General features: G+C 40.2%; 1 protein-coding gene across 2 annotated transcripts in view; it reads right to left on the bottom strand.

The window, feature by feature from the left end:
- The window catches only part of TGFBR3 (transforming growth factor beta receptor 3), a 127,873-nt gene extending 112,065 nt beyond the window's left edge, over positions 1-15,808 (bottom strand). Inside the window, exons 1-3 of one of the 2 annotated variants that reach the window (XM_032192806.1) lie at positions 15,628-15,808; positions 15,054-15,217; positions 1,455-1,625 (exon numbers count right to left, since the gene is read on the bottom strand). In XM_032192806.1, coding sequence (XP_032048697.1) covers positions 1,455-1,512 — 58 coding nt within the window. In that variant the 5' untranslated portion in view covers positions 1,513-1,625; positions 15,054-15,217; positions 15,628-15,808. The remainder of the gene's footprint in view (positions 1-1,454; positions 1,626-15,053; positions 15,218-15,627) is intronic. The other variant, XM_032192807.1, reaches the window with a different exon arrangement.
- Positions 15,809-19,029: the final 3,221 nt, after the last annotated feature.

Below are 19,029 nucleotides of genomic sequence, written 5' to 3'. Positions count from 1 at the left end.
TTTTGTGTGTGAATTTACAATGATTCAGAATCACTCTAAGTAATCCTTCTTCTCAGCCAAGACCAGCATTCAAATCCTCAGCTCAAGCCACAGACACACTCAGACACACCCTGCATTGCTAAAAGTTCATCTGCAGTGAAGCTATTGCAAAATGTTAACATCATGTACTATTAAATAATCAAAGTTACTAATGTTGGATGAATGCCTTCAGGAGGTCAGCCCCAGAGAAAGTCCCACAAGGTCTGAGGGCTTGAAACAACATAATTTTCCATGCTGATGGTGAAAGGAAGCCAAAAGGAAGCCAAATAACATATTTAATTGCTCAGCCACATCTCCTCCGAAGCTGGTCATCTTTTCCACAATGAGGACATCTCAGATTTAAGCAAGCCATCTGTCCACTTTTCCCACTACCTCATTTTGACTGACTATATATCCACTTGGCCTCTTCTCCAATGACCCATGCTTGTATGCAAACTGGACACATAAGAGGCTTCCCCTTGTAACCACAGGAAGAACACTGACAAACAAACATACTCAGAAGAATCACTTCAACACTTGAAGAACCTTGAATATAAGCTTGGTGCTTGAAGTCTACAGATCTTTTTCATTTCTTTGTCACAAGTTATTGCAAAACACTCTTTTAAAAATTCCTGTTGTAGACAAGATGTGAGGCAGGTTCAATCCCCATAAAAGGTACTGTATTTTTCCTATCCTGAGACCTCCAGTAACACTGTCAACGTTCAAGAAAACGCCTTCATCACCACCACTGACAGTTAACTTTGAAACAGATTTGATAGCTGTCAGGAATGACATAGGTAAAGCTTGTCCCAGCAGAAGATGAAGGATGTACTCAGTGCCCTATTACAATACTCTTCACACTTATTTTTCTGGAATTGTTGTTATCAATTTTATAAACTAAGTAATTGTAATTTAATTACAGATTAGAGACCTTGAAGGAAGCGCTGAGCTGGTACATATGTTCAGTACTACAGAGACCCTAGCTCAGGTTCTGAAGAGACACAGCTTCACCAGCACAACCCTGCACCCAGAGTAATAAACGTAGCCTCTCAAAATGGTGAGCCGTTCAGCCTTGGTATCACATTAGCAAAGCCACCCTGCTTCCATTCCCAAAGGCTTTCTTGGCAACCTACCTTAAGAACATACAGGCACCATGCAATTCAATTTTATAAATTAAAGTAATTTACATTACTACTGAAGTTCTTTAATGATTTTAAGAGGGAACACAGATGAAAAAAAAACTTATAGAAAACAGCATCATTTATCATATCGCCATACTACTGGTCATGATCACAATAGTTTTATATTTACATCTAGGTTTTATACAAACTTCAGGCAGCCTACATTTTACCAACGTGAAAAACTATGTTTGATCAGTAATTCTGAATACATACAGTAAGTTAGATTGAATGCATGATTTACATAATGCCACCTACCTGCAGCTGCAAAACACAAAATCAAAGCAAACACTGGAGTCACACAAGTTGAAGACATTTTTGCAAACACTATCTTCTCAAATCAGCTCCCTTTGTAGCTCTTCATGTAGATTTACTTGCTTTGAAAAATGTGGTGTGCTTTGAAATCAAATCTTCCAGACTTCAAATTGCCTACAGAAAGATATAAAAATAAATTTTAATATAAATATAACTTACAGAAATGTTACTAGCTATTTACAATTATCTCTTTCATAAAAAGAGAAATAGAATTCTCTTTCTTAAAAGGCTATTACAGGAGTGCGCTTTATATTGCCAGACTGGCCAGGTAGTGATGGCCTACTACTTTTTCCCCTTCTGTACTTCAGCACTTCTTTGTGTCTCTTGCTCTTTCATATCATCCATTGTGCAAGTTGTGATCTTCTTGAAAGTGAAAACCCAGAGTCCTTTCTGTTAACTAATACTGAAGTCCTGCTGAAGCCTGGAAATGGTACTCAGCCTCAGAAAAGTTTATTTTAACTATGCAAACTCTCCCTGGGACACTTTAACATTCATTTATTTATTTATCTGCTGCCACCTTTATTATACCACAAAGAGATGTTTCGTGTGTGCCCTAGCCGGTTTACAGGTAACAAGGTAAATCAAACTCATTCCTCAGTATAACAACTTGAGAAATATTTCAAGATCACTTGACACTAAATATAAAGCTGTTCAGATATTTTAAGAGATTTCAAGACTTCATATTCCAGGTCAATAAAACAAACAAACAAAAACACCTTAAATGTGCTGTACAAACAAATGACAATACAAGAGATACCTGCAAGAATTTGAAAATAGTGTAAAATTCTGAATCCACAATGCATGCCACAGATTTTTAAGGGGAAGTGCATAATACACCCAATATCCTATTCCACTTCTTTCTTTCTTTATTTTTTAAATCTATTGTCAGCTATTTAGGTGTCCAGAATGAAATCATGGGCCATGCAGGTACAGAACTGGAATGTTGATACACATTCAATCAAATAAAGATCTCATCTATTTCACTCCCTTACCAGCAGCAACGGATGCCAGATAGTGCCTCAGCAAGCACTAACATTGCAAACAACCATCAGGAGCCACTTGACAGAAAAACATCGAGTCAAGACCACGTCCTAAAACTGTGACAACATGAACACCATTTAAAAAGGTACTTGCTGACATTAAATGGAATGAAATACACAGTCAGACCAAACCAGGATTACAGTGTGCCATGCCGTGGATGACCAGAAGTCCACACAAGGCAAATATGTGCCTACATCACCACTTGAAGATACCTGCTGGCAGCACTCCTACAGCTACAAGGAAAACACCAGAAATCACTCTTCAGATTTTCTCCAGGGGTTACCCTGCAGGGACAGCCCTATCCTCTGCAGAGGGAGCTGCAGCTACCCACCAAGAAAGAACAAACCGTCAGCACCCACGGCCAGGAGCAAGGCCGCAGGCAGATCTTTAGCTCAGCACCCAGCTCCTGGCACACCCAGCCCGTCTCAGGGGTGCCACAGGAGCAGCTCTGCACAGCTGGACACCACACTTCACGCGATGGAAACACGGTGGCAAAGATGAAGCTGAGCATCTATCACAACGTGGGTTTCACGCAGTCCACTTCCAAGCTCTGTGTCCCCTAGGATTCACTTGCTTTCTACCAGATTTTAGCACACAGTATTTTAGGTTGAAATTTCAGAAGCGATGCTCACTCCTCCTCACCACATATCTTCCAGCAGCTTAGCAACACTGTCTAGATAGCAGCAGTGGAGGAAGGAAGCCCTTAGACAAATGATAACACCTGTAATTCTACCTAACAGTCTTTATTTCTACCAATCAGAGCTCATTCTGAGAAGAACAGTTTTATTGATGATGGTGAAGAGAGACATTTATTACTTCGCATAACAAAAACAAGATCCGGGACTCTTAAGAAAAAAACCCGCAGAAGGATGAACGCACACACACAGACACACACTCAATGCTTGCGTGACTGAAGACAGTCCAAAACAGAAAAGCCTCAGAAAATGATGGCTTCCTTGGACAATTTACAGGGGTTGTAAAAATTATTCATCCTGAACCTACTGGAAGCATTCTGTGAGTTCCCAGCTACCTCTCACTACACACACAGCCCCCAGGAATGTAAGGTTACATAGCTAAACATAGCGATCCACGAGGGACCCTGAATTTTGTGGTAAATTAAGGCCAACCTTTATTAAGTGGAAATAATACATTGTTGACAAGAGTGTTGGACAATCCTTTAATACAAAAGTTTTGAACATGAAGATCCAAATCAAACAGATTTAATGCCAAAATGGCAAACTATAAGGAACTTATGGCAGATACTGAACATCATTTGGGAAGTCAAATGTGAGCTGGAATCATTTGTTGCTACTCTAGATGAATAGAAACCTAAATCTACTCAGTGAGAGTATTTGGTTGCTAACTCAACTTTTAATGATGCCATAAAGATAGAATGATAAATACAGCAAATCATAAGGTTTCTACCTAACATTAGCTATAAAAGATCATTATAACATGCTGTAAGGTGTCGTAAGTGCAAACAGGCAATGAATAAGCATTCTGAAATTTGATGAAATGGTTATACTTCAGCAGCTTGATAATAATTAACAAAAGAGAAACTAGAAAAAAGAGCAAATGGAGCACATATACTCAGTAATATACTAAACAGGAAAATGCAAGATGTTACTTAGATTACACTGCCATGAGCATAAACCTCTTTCTTCAGTGACATTTTTGTAAGGCACACAGCTGTGCAGAAATGGGAAGCACAGGGAAAGAACTGTAGATAAAGCTACATTACTAAGAACAGTTCAGCATCCCATGCTGTATCGGCCACCTACCCAAGCATGTTAAAATGCCAAGTTTAAATTCAGCTTTGATTTTGGAAGAATGATTTAAAAGGGGGAGAGAATGCATACACATTTCCATCCCCAAGCAAAACCAAAAGAGTCATTTTTATCCCTACCGCAACCCACTGACCAAACCATTTTCAAGGTTTAACCTAGAGCTGAAGGATACAATCCAAAAGGCCTAGGCTTCTCTTCAATTCTGCCAGCTCACAAAAGATGGATATTAAAAACTTAAATGAAAATTAGGAAGAGCTTTCTGAAGAAAGGGCTCACTAGCTTGAAGATAAGTGTTCACAGAATTTAAAAGGGGGAGTCAGACACTGAGACACCATGTGAAAGGGTGACAAACTGACAGCAATTTTCATGAATTTAGGAACTCCCAGCTACACAGATTTCTGAATAAAACAGTTTAAATCAGAAAGCACAGAACGTGATAATTTAAGAATAAAGATAACAAGTGCACAATTTGCAGGATTTTGGAAAACCTGATCATCTTCACCTGTGACTGGAAAGGTGCTCAACAACTAGGTCTGTAGTTTCAGTGACGGTATCTAAAAGCAAAAAGACACTAAAGAAGAAAACGGAGGCATCAGTTTGCCTTGCATGTTTGATATTTGGGAGCAGTCCTTTTCTATTTGGCCATCTGCAATCCACAGAATACAGGTGTTTCATCCAGCGTCAGTCCTTCAGTCACCTATGAAGCTGCTATTATCTGACAGTACCAAAGATAAACAAAAAAGAAATGGGTGATAAAAAAAAAAAAAACATTTCTGGTGCAAAACATGCCATATTTTGCTTCACTGTGAAACCTGTTGTAACCAGAAGAATATGTGAAACCTGCAGATTAAGAAAAGTTGAAGCAGTCCACAGAACAGGGGGACGTTTCTTTCGAAATAAGAGAAAAAAGCTGTGCAAAAGCATTGGGAACCTAAACTATTTATCCAAGAAATAAACATAACTGTTAGTCAATTTGAGATTCAAAAGAAATTTCCAAGAGAATCATCTTTTCCTTTAGGGTATATCTGGGTAGCTATTTTTGCAGCTGAGGTCATGAAAGGGCAAATTAAAAGTATAACCAAAAAACCTTGACAAGGAAGAGGAAGAGATGTCATGAGGGCTTCAGGATTACTAATACACTGTTTTAATCCCAATGTTTTATATTACTGCAGGCTGTAAGAAAAGGGGATAAAAAAGGATATCTGGGGTCACTGAAGAATCGTAGTCCAAGAGGCATAGCCTGGTGGGATTGTTTTTTAATGAAGTTTGCTGTGGTGGAGGCCACTCATCCTGATGAAAACAAGGGGCCTAAACACCACAAAAGAGACTGCTTCACTGTGACTTATCTTTGCAAACAGGAATAAATGCAACTGAGAAAATTAGGAAAAGCCTTAATAGGAGATTTTCTTAGGGGCGGAAGACTTGGGAGAATATAGAGGGGAAAACATATGATGAAGCACATGGCAGAAAGGACAGGAGGAGGAGGAAGCATGAGTAAGGTTTTAATTAGGTTTAAAGTTATGTCCATCAGAATTTTGATGCATTAAGGCCTTGCTAGAAACCAAGGGAAAATAATATGCTTTTGCAGGACACTGGGACATGCTGACTGGCCTGTGAGCTTGACTAACTACAAAAGGACAAATCTCATAGCTTTTTTTATACTAGATGATAACAAATGCTCCTTAATTCATCAGTGGTATTTAAAAGAATCTGACTGTTACAGCCAGCAGCAGCAAGCACAAAACACAAATCACTTCACTGCACTACTGCCACTGCTCTACCTTTCATTAGCGGAAATATTTTTCTTTGTACAAATCTGCTGTCTTCCTCAGAACTCAGTCTTTTGTGGATTTTTTAAAAACTATCCTTTGAACTAGAAAGTCACCTTTAATGCTACAACATGACCCAAGAATTCAAAAGTTGAAAGCATGCCATATCCTCTAAAAAACACCACTAAGGATTTCCCAGTTCTCAATGGCAGGTGCTACCAGGATCTAAGGCTCTGTGGATAGCTTGTTACTAAGAAAACATTCTGTGCTGTTTTGCCACTAGATGAACTGTTTCTATTCCTATGCCTGTTTAACATTCTCCAAAAAAACAGGACAGGATTCAGCTTCAGAAGTGTTTGAAGGGCTACACATGAAAATGAGCAAGTATAAGCCCTACAATATCACTATTATTAAGCAGTGCCTGCAGAACATTTGAGAACTTTTCACCTCAGCCTCTTCCTGTACTTCTAGCAAAATAACTATTACTCGTGGCTCCCCTTGAGATCAGCAGTCTCTTTAGCTTCAGTTTTTACACACTTTTCTTCTGTTCAATTTATTTTTGCCTACAAGGAAGCTGAGAGAAAGTAAAGCCCAACTTGACAATATAGATGCCTGCAGGACACCACAGCCACAGGTTTAGGGATGTTTGTTTGCTATTATAGGTTTCTATACTGCAGAAATTCACCACAGTCATTGCCAAATTGGGTTCTCAATGCTTTGTTTTTCCCCTTTTTTTCCCCTGTTCCTTTAAGCCTTTTCCCCAGTAGTCACCATCTGTTTCTCTAATCACCACCTACCTTTCCCATACAAGTTCTTCCCTTGCCTTAACTCTATCACACTCCCTGTCCAACCTTTTCCTTTCTGCCTGAAGAATAACTTCCATTTCCTCTCCTCCTTATCAACGTGGACTCTGGTAATTCTCTCTTCTTTCCATGCACGATGCCAGAGGTTACAGAGCTCTCTATAACACTGCTAACAAACACTTCTGTGCCAAAGCGAGCTAAGAAATCTTCCTCCACTAAACCACGTCAGAAGTCCCACCAAAGTGAATGGGGATACTCGAGTGAAGCCAGCACGATCTGTCCCTTTGTGTTGTTTTGCCATAGCAACGTGAACCCAAGTTTTTAGACTATCCAAGAAGGCCTTCACAGCCAAAGCTTTTTCACTTTTTGTTTGTTTGTTTTATGCATGGCAACCATTTAGCTTATTTAACCAGTTTTTTCCTCCCACTTGTCTACATTGGCTCCCCATGTGAATGCAGTAAATACATACATTGCTTGCATCGGTAATAAAAGACCAGTCATTTGTAATGAAGCGCACCCATGCTCAACAAAAATCTCACAGATGGTTAACTGCACAAGCAGTTCTATAAACTTAAAACAGTTTTGGAAGAGTTTATATATAACTTCACTCATTAAATCTGCATTTCAGTAGATTTCCTTTTTATTAGGATGACATTTATCCTCTCTTGATTCTGCGTGATTTACACACGCGCAAGTCGGAAGCTGACTAATAAGGTTAGCAAATATTAATGTGGGACTGAAAATGTGTGTGCATTTTTAATGCCTATGTCCAAGGCACATACATGAAGTTCCACCATTCAGAACTCAAAACAGTAACTTATTCATAAACTATTAAGGGGATAGATTCTGTTTTAGAAACAAAGTAGTTTCATTTTCAGAGAATACATGAATAGTAATAAAACAAAATATCCTGACATATCAGAAGCCCAGGGAAAAAGTAATTCTAATATCCTGCAGTTCACATGCTGCTGTGCTTGTAATGGGACATTTCAACAAGTCACAGTTAAAGGCTATGGGAACTGGACAAGTGCCAAGGGAAGATATTTTATGCCATTTAGCAATTGTGCCCCTCTATTCCATGCAACTCTTGTAACATTTTGTTTATTTATTTTCATATTAACGAATTACAATGTAGCTTGACAAATGACAGGAAGCCACAAAATACATACACATTAGTCCACAAAATATGCAAAACTATTTCACCTTTTTAGCAACATGTTATTGAACTTGGTTTTGTACCTGGTACATATTTTGCCCACTGCAGGCATGAACATCCAGTTTGGATGGTGGTGTCTATTCTCAGTATCATTTCATGACCAGTTTTCCCTTCAGCTTCCCAACACTTTTTTTAATCAGCTGACCTGAATTGCTGTGAGTTTAGACCAGAAAAGTAAATTCATGAAACCAGACACCATGGAAGTTTTAGCTGAATAATCACTGCACAATATAGTACAAAAGCAAAAGACAATTTACAGAAACAGGATAAAAATCATTCTTCTGTATGTTCCCAGGACTACCCTTCCCCCAAACACAGTGAGGTACGCTGCTGAATCTTTACAGGCTCAGGGGCAAGGTTTCACTTAATGTGTAAACAAGAGAATAGCCTCTTACAGGATCAGGATGTAGGAGGGTCTCAATAGGTGGAAGGGAAGGAAGTGCATTCAGGAGTCTTTTAGTGGAAGGAGTACACAAGATGAAGAAGGAGACATGCAGCACAGATTCCCTTTTGACAAAAGCAGAAATTCCTAGAGATTACTGAAACTACAGAAGGGAATGAACGTGGCATATGAGACAGAGCTTAACAACAAGGCAAACATCCTATGTGTAACTCGAGCATGGAATCAGAGCTCTTCTATTTTTACACAGGGCCTTCAGGGACATCTTACAACAGAGCATCCCTACAGGGATTAGAGAAAATAAAACATTGGGATGCTATACAGCTTGAGCTATAGTGGCTCAAGCATCCTGGAATCTCATACCAGCTTCAGTCACATATTTTCTATCCAACTCACGGTTAGTCTAGTGTCCCACACGCAAGTGAGTCATAACAGGACCTGTATATGGCCACAGCCTCCCCCCCGCGATCTACCTAGAGAGATAGAAAGATAATCGCATTTCAGGCAGTTCTGACAGAAATCTCACTGTTCTCATCAGGGAAAACTGGTGGCAATATTATATGCCAGTTTTCCTGATGTTCTGTTCTTTTCGGATAGCAGAAGCAGCAAAAAAAGCAGTGAAATCCAGAGTCTGTATGTACATAAAGATGGGATTAAAGTTTTCATTGCAGCACAAGAAATACAAGTCCAAAATATACACCTAAATAAAACTCAAGTTCCTGAGGAACTCAGCAAGTAACCTCACCACAACTAACAGGAACCAGGCTCATTTTTTTTAAACTAGGTTTGCTGCTTTTACCCTGAAACGAAAACATCACACCTGTACAGGAATCTTCTGAATGGACAAGAAGATCATAAACCACATTAAACAGATCTCTACAACTTTCTCTTCTCATAGTTAAATTTGTTTGGCCTAATTACATTTTTTTAATGGTTTCTAATTGGAAACAGAATAGGTTTCCTGGCACTGGACTATCTTACTCTTCACAAACACAGTAGCAGCCAACATCCTCACACAAATTTCATTATCCTAAGTTTTTTTTGGCTCAGTTTCTAATTGTACACCTAAACTAAATAGATAACAGCTCTAATGCACCTATCCAAAGCAATAGAACCCTAGGGAACCATCTCCTTTTGGCTATGCACAGGAAAGGAGCCACAGCAGGATGGAAAGTAACCAACTCAGCAAGGTTTCTTCCACGCAGGGTGAGAGATTTCAGCAAATTCTTCTCTCAAGGAGTGCCTGATGCAGTTATTTTTTCGAGACCAAACTGCAAAACCTTAGAACTTTATCTAGAACTAGTTGTTGGTGGAACCTCCCTACCAGCTAAAATGCTAAATCAATCTTCATTAGATCTCAAATTTTGAAATCATCTCTCAACACTTAGAAAAGTGGTTTTGAAACCATGGCCTACATTAAATTATATTAACTACATTAAGATATATGTCATTGTCTGAATTAATTGTGGAGAGCCTGCAAGGGGTTATAACAACAATAACAACACTATGGCATTAAGTATACATTTGCTATAAAAGTATGCAGGCCTCCTGAGGAAAAAGAATGGTGGTCAAACTGAAGACGACTGAAAACCAGCATTTCCCAGATCAGAGAAATTGGATTGAGTGTTACAAATCAGCCTTCCCCACTACCACCGGTTCTAAGATGCTACAAGATGTAAATGAACAGCTTAAAATATTAACTACTAGGTACTTGAAACTAACCACATTCATCATCAAAACCACATTTTGGAGGAAAATAAATCAATAGACGCATGTTTTGAAGTTTGCTCACTAGAATAAGACAATTTAGAAAGCAGGTAGGTTAAAAGATTATTTCTTCAGGTTGCTAAACAAGAACAAAAAGTTAAACACATTTATCAAAAGCTAGCTGTCAGCCACTAAATTTGCAGATGTACATCTGTAAGATAGGAAACTTCTCCCACACAAATAGGGAAGACCTCAAACTGCCATACAGTTAAAAGAATGAGTCAAAAGGGGCTTCCCTTTATGTAGGAGTAACCCCTCACCATCTGCCAAATAACCAGTGTAATTTAATTTGTTTGGCAGAGAAACATTCAGGTTGAGACAAAACTGATTTCATAAAAATTATCATTTATTAGCACTGTTAGGAGGACTTGTTTCAATGAGGATACGTATCACTGGCATACTCTGCTCGGAAAGCGCATATACTCCCATATAATTTTTATTGTACAGAATTTCCTGCCTCTCATCATTTATTACTACTATACATAAAGACTGCAAAAAGCTTTGAACACAAAGTTAGGGAAATAGAAGGCCACAACAAATTCCTAAGTTCATATAAATAATTTGTGCATCTTGTATGCACAAAGAAAATCACTGCACCTTATCTGAGAGTGAGCCAAATCACTGATCTACAAGAATTCAGGAATGTCGGTCATTTCAAATACCAGAAAGGGGGAGCTCATCCATCGCATAACACAAGCTGCATAGACTGGAGGACACACTTGGTCCACTAATGTAATAATCTTCATAGGAGAAAAAGCCTATCTTTCCAAATGCTGCAACAGCTGTACTGTAAATCAGAACACAATTTTGCTTCACTCAAGTCATTGCCAAAACCAAAACAAATACACCATAATAAATTACTTCTATAAATCTAAGACAAAAGAGGTTATATAGTTCTACAATCCACCTCCAGCTTCTTGGCAAGGAAACACATGTATTCAGCAGATCTATACTACACAGTAAGCTCCCTTGATACATTGAGATTTTTTTATTTATTCTCAACTGTCTCTGTCATACAATGAACTTATTAAGATTTCCAACAGAAATGCCTACACTTACAAATCAAATCAGAATGTAATTGAATTTCCATTATTTTTCAAAATCATTAACGTTATGTGTCACAATCCCTACTGCCTTCAGTGTAGAACAACAGCCTATATGTGAGCTCTGTAATTAACCTGTTTCAGACCCATGACCTACAGATAAGCTGTTCTACCAGAATCTAAACAGGTCTCTTGCAAGGTCAGAACTAAACTTATTTGAAACAGATGCCCTTTCCAGCTGACTCCCAGAATTTTACAACATGCTGCAACAGCAAAATAAAATTCTAAAGTTGGCCAACTACTCTGTTAAAGTTAGAAAAAAACATTTAAAAGAATTATTAAATATTATGCATTTCAATTTGTTAGCAATAAGCAGCTACAGCTAAATTTAGAGTACTATTCATAGAATGGATATGGACTAATGGCTTTCATGTTTTCCGCAATAAATTCATTATTTCACCATAAATACATCATAAACTTATACATCATAAATATCATATTTTGCCAAACAATTATTTGTAAGCCAAACAATTCATCAATATAGCATACACAATGTAAAATAAAGTGTTCTCTGCTGAAGTTGACTAATTTGACCATTTGGATACTTAGGGTCATAAACGATGTTTTTCTTTCAAAAATGTACTTTGGCAGAGAGGAAATGAAAAGATAGGGGATGTATACTGACAAAGTAGCAGTTTTAAAGTCCCTCCTTCAATAATATCTTAAGTTGTTTCATTTTGGTTATTGGAGAGTTAATCATTGCTGTCATAGTGCAAGAAATGCTGCTCAACTGGATTACTGCCAGCACAAGGAAATGAGGATCCACAGTTACAAACTAAGCAGTTGCACTGCTTCTTTGCTAGTACGTTTTTATGGCAAAACATGTTTCTACTCATGAAGTGGCTAGAAACTAGCATACCACTGTTCATCCCCACAAATATTACTACTCTGAAACTAATGTCTATTTATAATACACAAATATTTTGTGGAATTAGATCAAAAGTTCTGTGATTCCAAGGATATTTGCAAGCTATATTCTACACAGCATTTTCTAATATAAACTGCCTATGACTTCATAATTCATGTCTTAAATGTCAACAGAATGTTATTGTAGGTATCAGACAAAAGAATTGTAATACAGATTTGGAAAAGTATTTAGCAGTATTTCCAAATAAAATTAAAGCAGAAGTCTCACATTGACTTTACAAACTAGGTACTTTGACATCTCAAAAACGTACGGGGGATAAAAGCTTTGTGATTCCCTATGAATATAATCAGAATAAAAACGATAGAAGAGGGAGACTGCAAATGGAAATTAATATGGACCTTTTAGTACCGTCTATGTCTGGCAACATCAGATAATGCTCCTAGAGAAGAATATGCAGCCATTGGAACATGCATATACCTGGTTGCTGAAACTACAGGGAGGAAAACATTTATACTCATAGCCATTCAATGAGTATAAAACCAGAGAAGCTTACCCCTTCCTGTAAATGTGATCTGGGACTGTTCATTTCAGTGAAATTATATACTGTCTCCACTTGCTCTAAGACCTAGGGCTATGAGAATACACAATTGTTATCAGTCACTAGTGGCCCTGGGACAAACCTCCTGCTCCATGGCAAATGCCTCCAGGTATGTTTTTATCTTGTCATCAGTGAAAGACTGCTTACCCTCAAAGTACGAGCAGCAAGGTATCTCACATTTACTGCAGGGTAAGAACCTTTGACTCTTACCGGGAAAGAGCTGACATGCTGCTAATTCCCATCTCCACTTAGCATTCAGCAATCTGTTTGTACATCCATACGTTAAGTATTTGTCATTTGGGTACATCAGGCTTCAGAGATTTAAAAGCAATACAGATCAATGCGAGTCATGAAGATAATCTTAGATTATCAACCTTTATTTTGAGAACAAAATTGTTATGCCAATATAAACCAAAAGGAAAAATCATTACTGATCCACACTAGGAGTGTCAATTGACTTTTACAAAAATAAGCTGGTCGTGACTTCTTAAAACCTAAGAGAATAACTAAAAGCGTTCTCTCTTATGGAAACCCTAAATACTGGAAATAGTTTCTTGTGAGAATACAACTTTTTTGACACTCAACTTTAGTTCTACTTTCAAAATATTCTAGCATTGTCTACAGCTCTACAGGATTACTCAAAATATAATTTTCAAAAATAAATGTTTTCAAAGAGAAATTTCACTTAAATAAATGTCTCATTTTATCAAGTTCTGTTCTGGCTAATATGGCAAAATTCCATTCTTCTGAATGGGAAACATGCCTATTAGAGCAAACTAATAAGCATGTGTACAAAAATAATGCATTTATTCTAATGCTTTTTTTTTTTTCCAATAAAAGATGAGTATCAATTTAAAACAAATACTATCAAAAGTACAGGCCCAAAGTTTTAACAAACTGCAGCTGTGTTATGAAGAGAGACTTCAGAGACAATGTTTTGTGTTCCCCCTGCTGGTTAGCAATTAACTTCAAAACACTGTTCCTGGAGGTAGGCATCAAGATGCTATGGTACTAAGAGATGTTTTGCATACTAGAGAAATAAGAATTCGAACTTACTTTTTAAAAGGAATCACATCATTACACACTGTGACTAGATGAGGCTCTGGACACACACCCAAAGTTGAAACACGTGTCAGAATCAAACAAGACCTCCCCAGAGAGAGAGAGAAAGCAGGGCAGAAGAGGAAAAAATTTGAAGTGTCACTTTAAGCTTAACAAGGTTGGAGTACAACAAACAATTGGGGGAAGCAAGTCGCAGAATAAAGGACTCTTCACTGAAGGAAGCCAACAGCCTGCCCCCTCTGACATGGCCCTCCCTTCCTCCCCCAGCCAGGCAGGGAACCCAAGCACAGCTGCAGCACCCGGCATGGGCTCAGGTCTGTGTCCTGGGCAGCCATGTTCCTGCTCGGCTGGGATTCCAACCCTGTGAGCTTCCTTGAGTTAAGCTGGAGCTCTTCAAGGAATATTCATCTGCCAAGAAGGTTTTGATAATGCTCTCGGAAATGCTTTGGCAGGACACCTGTGCAGTGCTAATTAAAATCAGCTACCAACTTATGTTGTCTCTGGGGTTCATGGAAAAACTGTGTGGACTGCAATGAAACAAAGTATTCCCGGCAAAAAGCAGTAAACAGACAGATACATGTCTTTAGAATTAGTTGTATTAGCACACAGAGTCTTAAGGTCTTCCCTGTCCGAGGCTGCAGGTCCCTGTGAGCAGAACCCAGCTGGTACCACAAGTCCTGTCCAAGAGCGGGAGGCTCCCCCATCCACTGCAGGATCCATCCCAAGCAGGGGGCTGGTATCAGCCTAGTGGGCACCATCCAAAATACCTAGTTTGGTATAGAAAGAGACTCGACCAGGAAAATTTCTGTCTCGGAACAAAATCATGGCACTTGATCGTCCAAGTCTTTCTCCTCCAAACTCAATGCAAAGTTTTACAAACCCAGTTAAGAGGCTGCTATTAAAACTGAAACTGTGATGATGATAATGCATTTGAGAAGAAAATAGTAAGTGACAGCAGCCAAACTATAGCAGCTACAGCTTCACAGAACTGAAGTAAGTAGATTTGCACCTGGTTACATCGCCAGCACATGGAAAGGCATAACCATACACCACACCTGGAGTTGTACAAGGACCATACACATCATCTTCAACACTGCCTGTCTTCAATGGCAGTAACTTTGGACTTACAAGCACGGCTGAAACCGAGGAAAGTTCAAGAAGTTACTTGATATCCCCCTGACTTGAACGCCGCAGGGCTGCTAGGAGAGGCGTGCTCAAAAGGCCGCAGTCAACCGACTCCAGCGCATCCACTGCGAAGCACGCGGCGAAAATCCCGCTGAGAAGCCGCTGCCCTGCGAAGTTGTAGAGAAGCAGCACGGTACCGGCCTGCGTTACCTCCTCAAACACCAACTTCACACAACGCTCCCGCGTTAATAATCTCACCGGCTGGTCTCGCACCGGGTACAGTGACCCCAAACCGCACCGCGGCACCGACACTGCGGAGCGCTGCGCTTGACACCCGTCTGTCACCGCCACGGCCCCCGCCCAGCACACGCTGACGCCCCGGCCACCCCGGGACACCTGCAGCTTGCCTGCTCCAGAGCTTCCGGCGTGCCTCCCACAGACCTGCCCGCCGACACAGGGGCGCGACGGGCACTGTCAGCCCTCGCCCCCCGCCGCGCCGGCCCCGAGGGGTGACAGGCACCGGGGTTCCCCTCGGCGGCAGCCCCGCCCGGCCCGGGATAGCAGCGGCCGTACGTACCTGGCAGCGGCTCTGTCCGCGCCGCGTCCCGCGGGGGCAGGCGCGCAGCAGAGCGGCTACGCCATGGGCGGCGCGGGAGGGCAGCCCTCGCCGAGGCCGCTACTGCCCGGCCCGCGGTGCGCGGGAGGCGCGGCGAGGTAGGAGGAGGCGGTGGTTCCCGGCCGGCCCCCAGCCCAGCAGTAACCCCATGGCGGCAGCGCGGCGCACACGGCGGGGCCGGGCTGGGCCGGGCCGGCTGAGGAGGGGCCGCGCCGCCATTGGGCGCGGGGCGGGGACGGCGCCGTCACAGCCCCGCCGCTGCCTCCGCCCTCCGCGGCCCTGACGGCCCTCCGCTCCCTTCGCCGCCGAGGCGATTTCGTCGCGCAGCAAGGGCGAGGGGGGAAGTGAGCTCGAGGGGGGCTCCCGGGGTCCCCACGGCCGGGCGGTGCTGCCCCGCCGGCCCGGAGCCCCTCACGGCCTGTCACAGTGGTGCTAACGCCTGGCACCGCTGGCGCTTCGCCAGCCTTAACTCCCCTCACAGAAATGAGCCCTGATCACGTTATTACCCGAACAAGCAAACGTTCTTGTATTTCTACGGAGAACACGCAGGAATAGACTAATTTAAATCGTTTTGTGTTTGTTGGTTTTTTGTTGTTGTTGGTTGTTTTGTTGTTTTGTTTTTTTGTTTTTATTATTATTATTATAGTGCTATATGAGTTCAAGAAGTGCACTAAGAGTTCCAACAATGCCCCACTCTTGAAAATGCCAATTTGCAAACCCACAAAGATACATTGCCACCTACACTTAATTGTGATTTCTCCCCCATTTGGATGGGGTCGCACACAGCTCTGCATGTAGCTCAGTAAACAGCTTAGTCTTGGGAAGCGCCGGGCACCTCACAAAGACTGGGCCTCAAAACTTTTACATTATCTGTGCATAAGACCTTTAGCGAGTAAATCAATGGTTGCTATAACAAGCATTCAGTTTGCAATAAATATTTCAGTGAACAGGCTTATAAAACTTGCAGAAACAAGTACAATACAAGTTCAGGCTGCCCATTGGCAGCCTAAACCCACTTACACATTTTTTGATTTATTTTTAAGCATTTGAAAAGTTGGCATGTTGGAAACATATAATCCTCTCTTATCATTCTAAGTCTATATGTAGGATGCAAAATTTTTGCAAGGAGACTGTCAAGGTGGGGGAAGTCCCTTCAACAAAGAAGAAAATTAATATTCTACAGCACCAAAAGCAACACTTTTCAAGGCATATTGTGTCTGCTTTGCCTCTGCTACCTGCAAATTCCAGAGTGCTGATTAAAAATGGGACTGAAAACTTTTAAGTAGACCAGTGGTTTTTGTTATTTTAAAAACTCACTTGGGTCCCAATTCTGCAAAGATTAAATTAAACAGGTTACACTCATTCAAATGAGCAGCCATCAGAGCTGTTAAAGTGTATGAAATGCATGCACAAGTCTTGGAAAAATCAAGTTCTTTGTACACAGACAAATTTTTTTTCACCATTATCAGTGATGATGGTTAAGAACTGCTGATTAAGAAGCACTATCAATACACTGAAGTGACAACCAATCTAACTAACCAATCCTTTTTCAGGGACAGGCTTTATTAAAGTGGATACAATTCCATATTATTTTGTTTTGAATCTTTACAGTTCTAAGCTGCGTAGATACCCCCAGCCTTGGTCAGCCCAAACCCAAAGATCACAGTTATAATGTATAGATGCATCCCACATTACTCTGGATTTGCAGAAGCTAACAGCCTTGCCATCAGCCACATTCTTGAGTGCTTGACACATTGGCTACCCAGCAAGGAGCTCAGCTGTGCAAGACGCTTAGCACATTTGCCACTGATTCAGCAAATAATTTGAAGCACATAATTTTAAGCAGAAAACTATTGACAATCATAGTGTTATCTATAGTAAGCCAATGCTTATTTTTTTTGAACTAAAGCCACGCTGTTCAACTTCCTGTGAAATCAAATTTCACATAAACTAACATTTTTTATTACACTGGAGTTAACAACAGAATTAGAACTAGTTTTGTTCTCAAAATGTTGCCATACAAAATCGTTATTGCCTGGGTAATCTCCACAACTCTATGGAACTCAGAATCATATCTGGCTTCAGTAATGATGCTAGACTGGGGCTTTGGAACTAAACATAGAGCTAGAGACTACATGCTGTAGTTAGTACAACAATGAATATGGTTCCTGCTAATGAACATATTCTCATGATGAACCCATTGCCACAAGCAGAAGTATACTCGGAATAGTTACTGCAGTATGTAGGCATTTGATGATCTCTTGACACTATTTAACACAATCTTAGCACTATTTAAAAGTGCTTAACCCACCAAAAGAAATAAGAGGGTATACAGCCTTACAAAATGTTAATTTCCATATTGACTGGGATATTCTAATTCTGAAAGCAGAATTAATTCCATAAATGAGCAGCTTAGTATGAAAATATTTTCCTACCAAAGTATTTCAAGATCACAGAAATGATTCTTAGACATTAGTAAGGACTAACTCTTACTTACAGGTAGTTTTATGACTTTGTCTATACAACGTTTAATTTGAAGGTTCAATTACCAAAATTAAGCCATCAAAAGCCTCTTAGGAAATAACTCATTAATACAAATGAATGAGGTAAAATTCTGCATTCCTTACTGAATGATTCTGCATTCCTTGAACACCTGGAACTTTTGCCAAAGTTAAGTAAATGTTAGTGCTGAACTGTTAGGCCTGTCTACACTTGAAAGTTACTTTGGATTAAGACAGGGAAATAATTTCAAGTGCTGCAGCAAATCTGGAAAAATTCCAAGTATAATCAAGTCATATACAACCCTATTCTGGAAGGTACCATGGGTTTTGAGCTCAAAATTCATGCTACATATCTACATTTAATAACACAGTCCAAAGATTCCAGAATAAAAAAGGGAGAAAAAAAAAATCACAAACTCCAGCGTGACCTAACCATCCCCTTTGTGCCTCCTTCTCTTACCTGCATGCCTTGCACAAACTCCCCTATACCCAGCACTCCACTTTGACTGGATCTGATATGCCCCTTACGTTTTTCTGATAAGGTATTTATAGGCCCTCAACCTAACAAGTGCAAACACAACCGACCAGAAGAGGGAGGAAAGAAAGAGAATGTATGAGAGAAGGGAAAAAAAAAAAAAAAAAATCAACAAAAGATTCAAACAAGAAAAAATATGAAACTAGCATACCTTCACTGTTCAATCATTCTTCTGGCTGGATCCCACACAGCACGTTGTCTGTTTAGAGCCAAATCCAAAACCTAGTCAAATAGGCAGAAGTCAATAGGGACTTTAAACTTTTTAGTTCTGGACAATTCTCTTCAGATTTGATCATAAAACACCTAGAATTTAATAGAGGTTGTAAA

This window comes from Aythya fuligula, chromosome 8 (genome assembly GCF_009819795.1).
Source record: "Aythya fuligula isolate bAytFul2 chromosome 8, bAytFul2.pri, whole genome shotgun sequence".
Taxonomy (NCBI): Eukaryota; Metazoa; Chordata; class Aves; order Anseriformes; family Anatidae; genus Aythya; species Aythya fuligula.
Note: the sequence above shows the minus strand (reverse complement) of the source record. Positions and strands in the feature narration are given on the sequence as shown.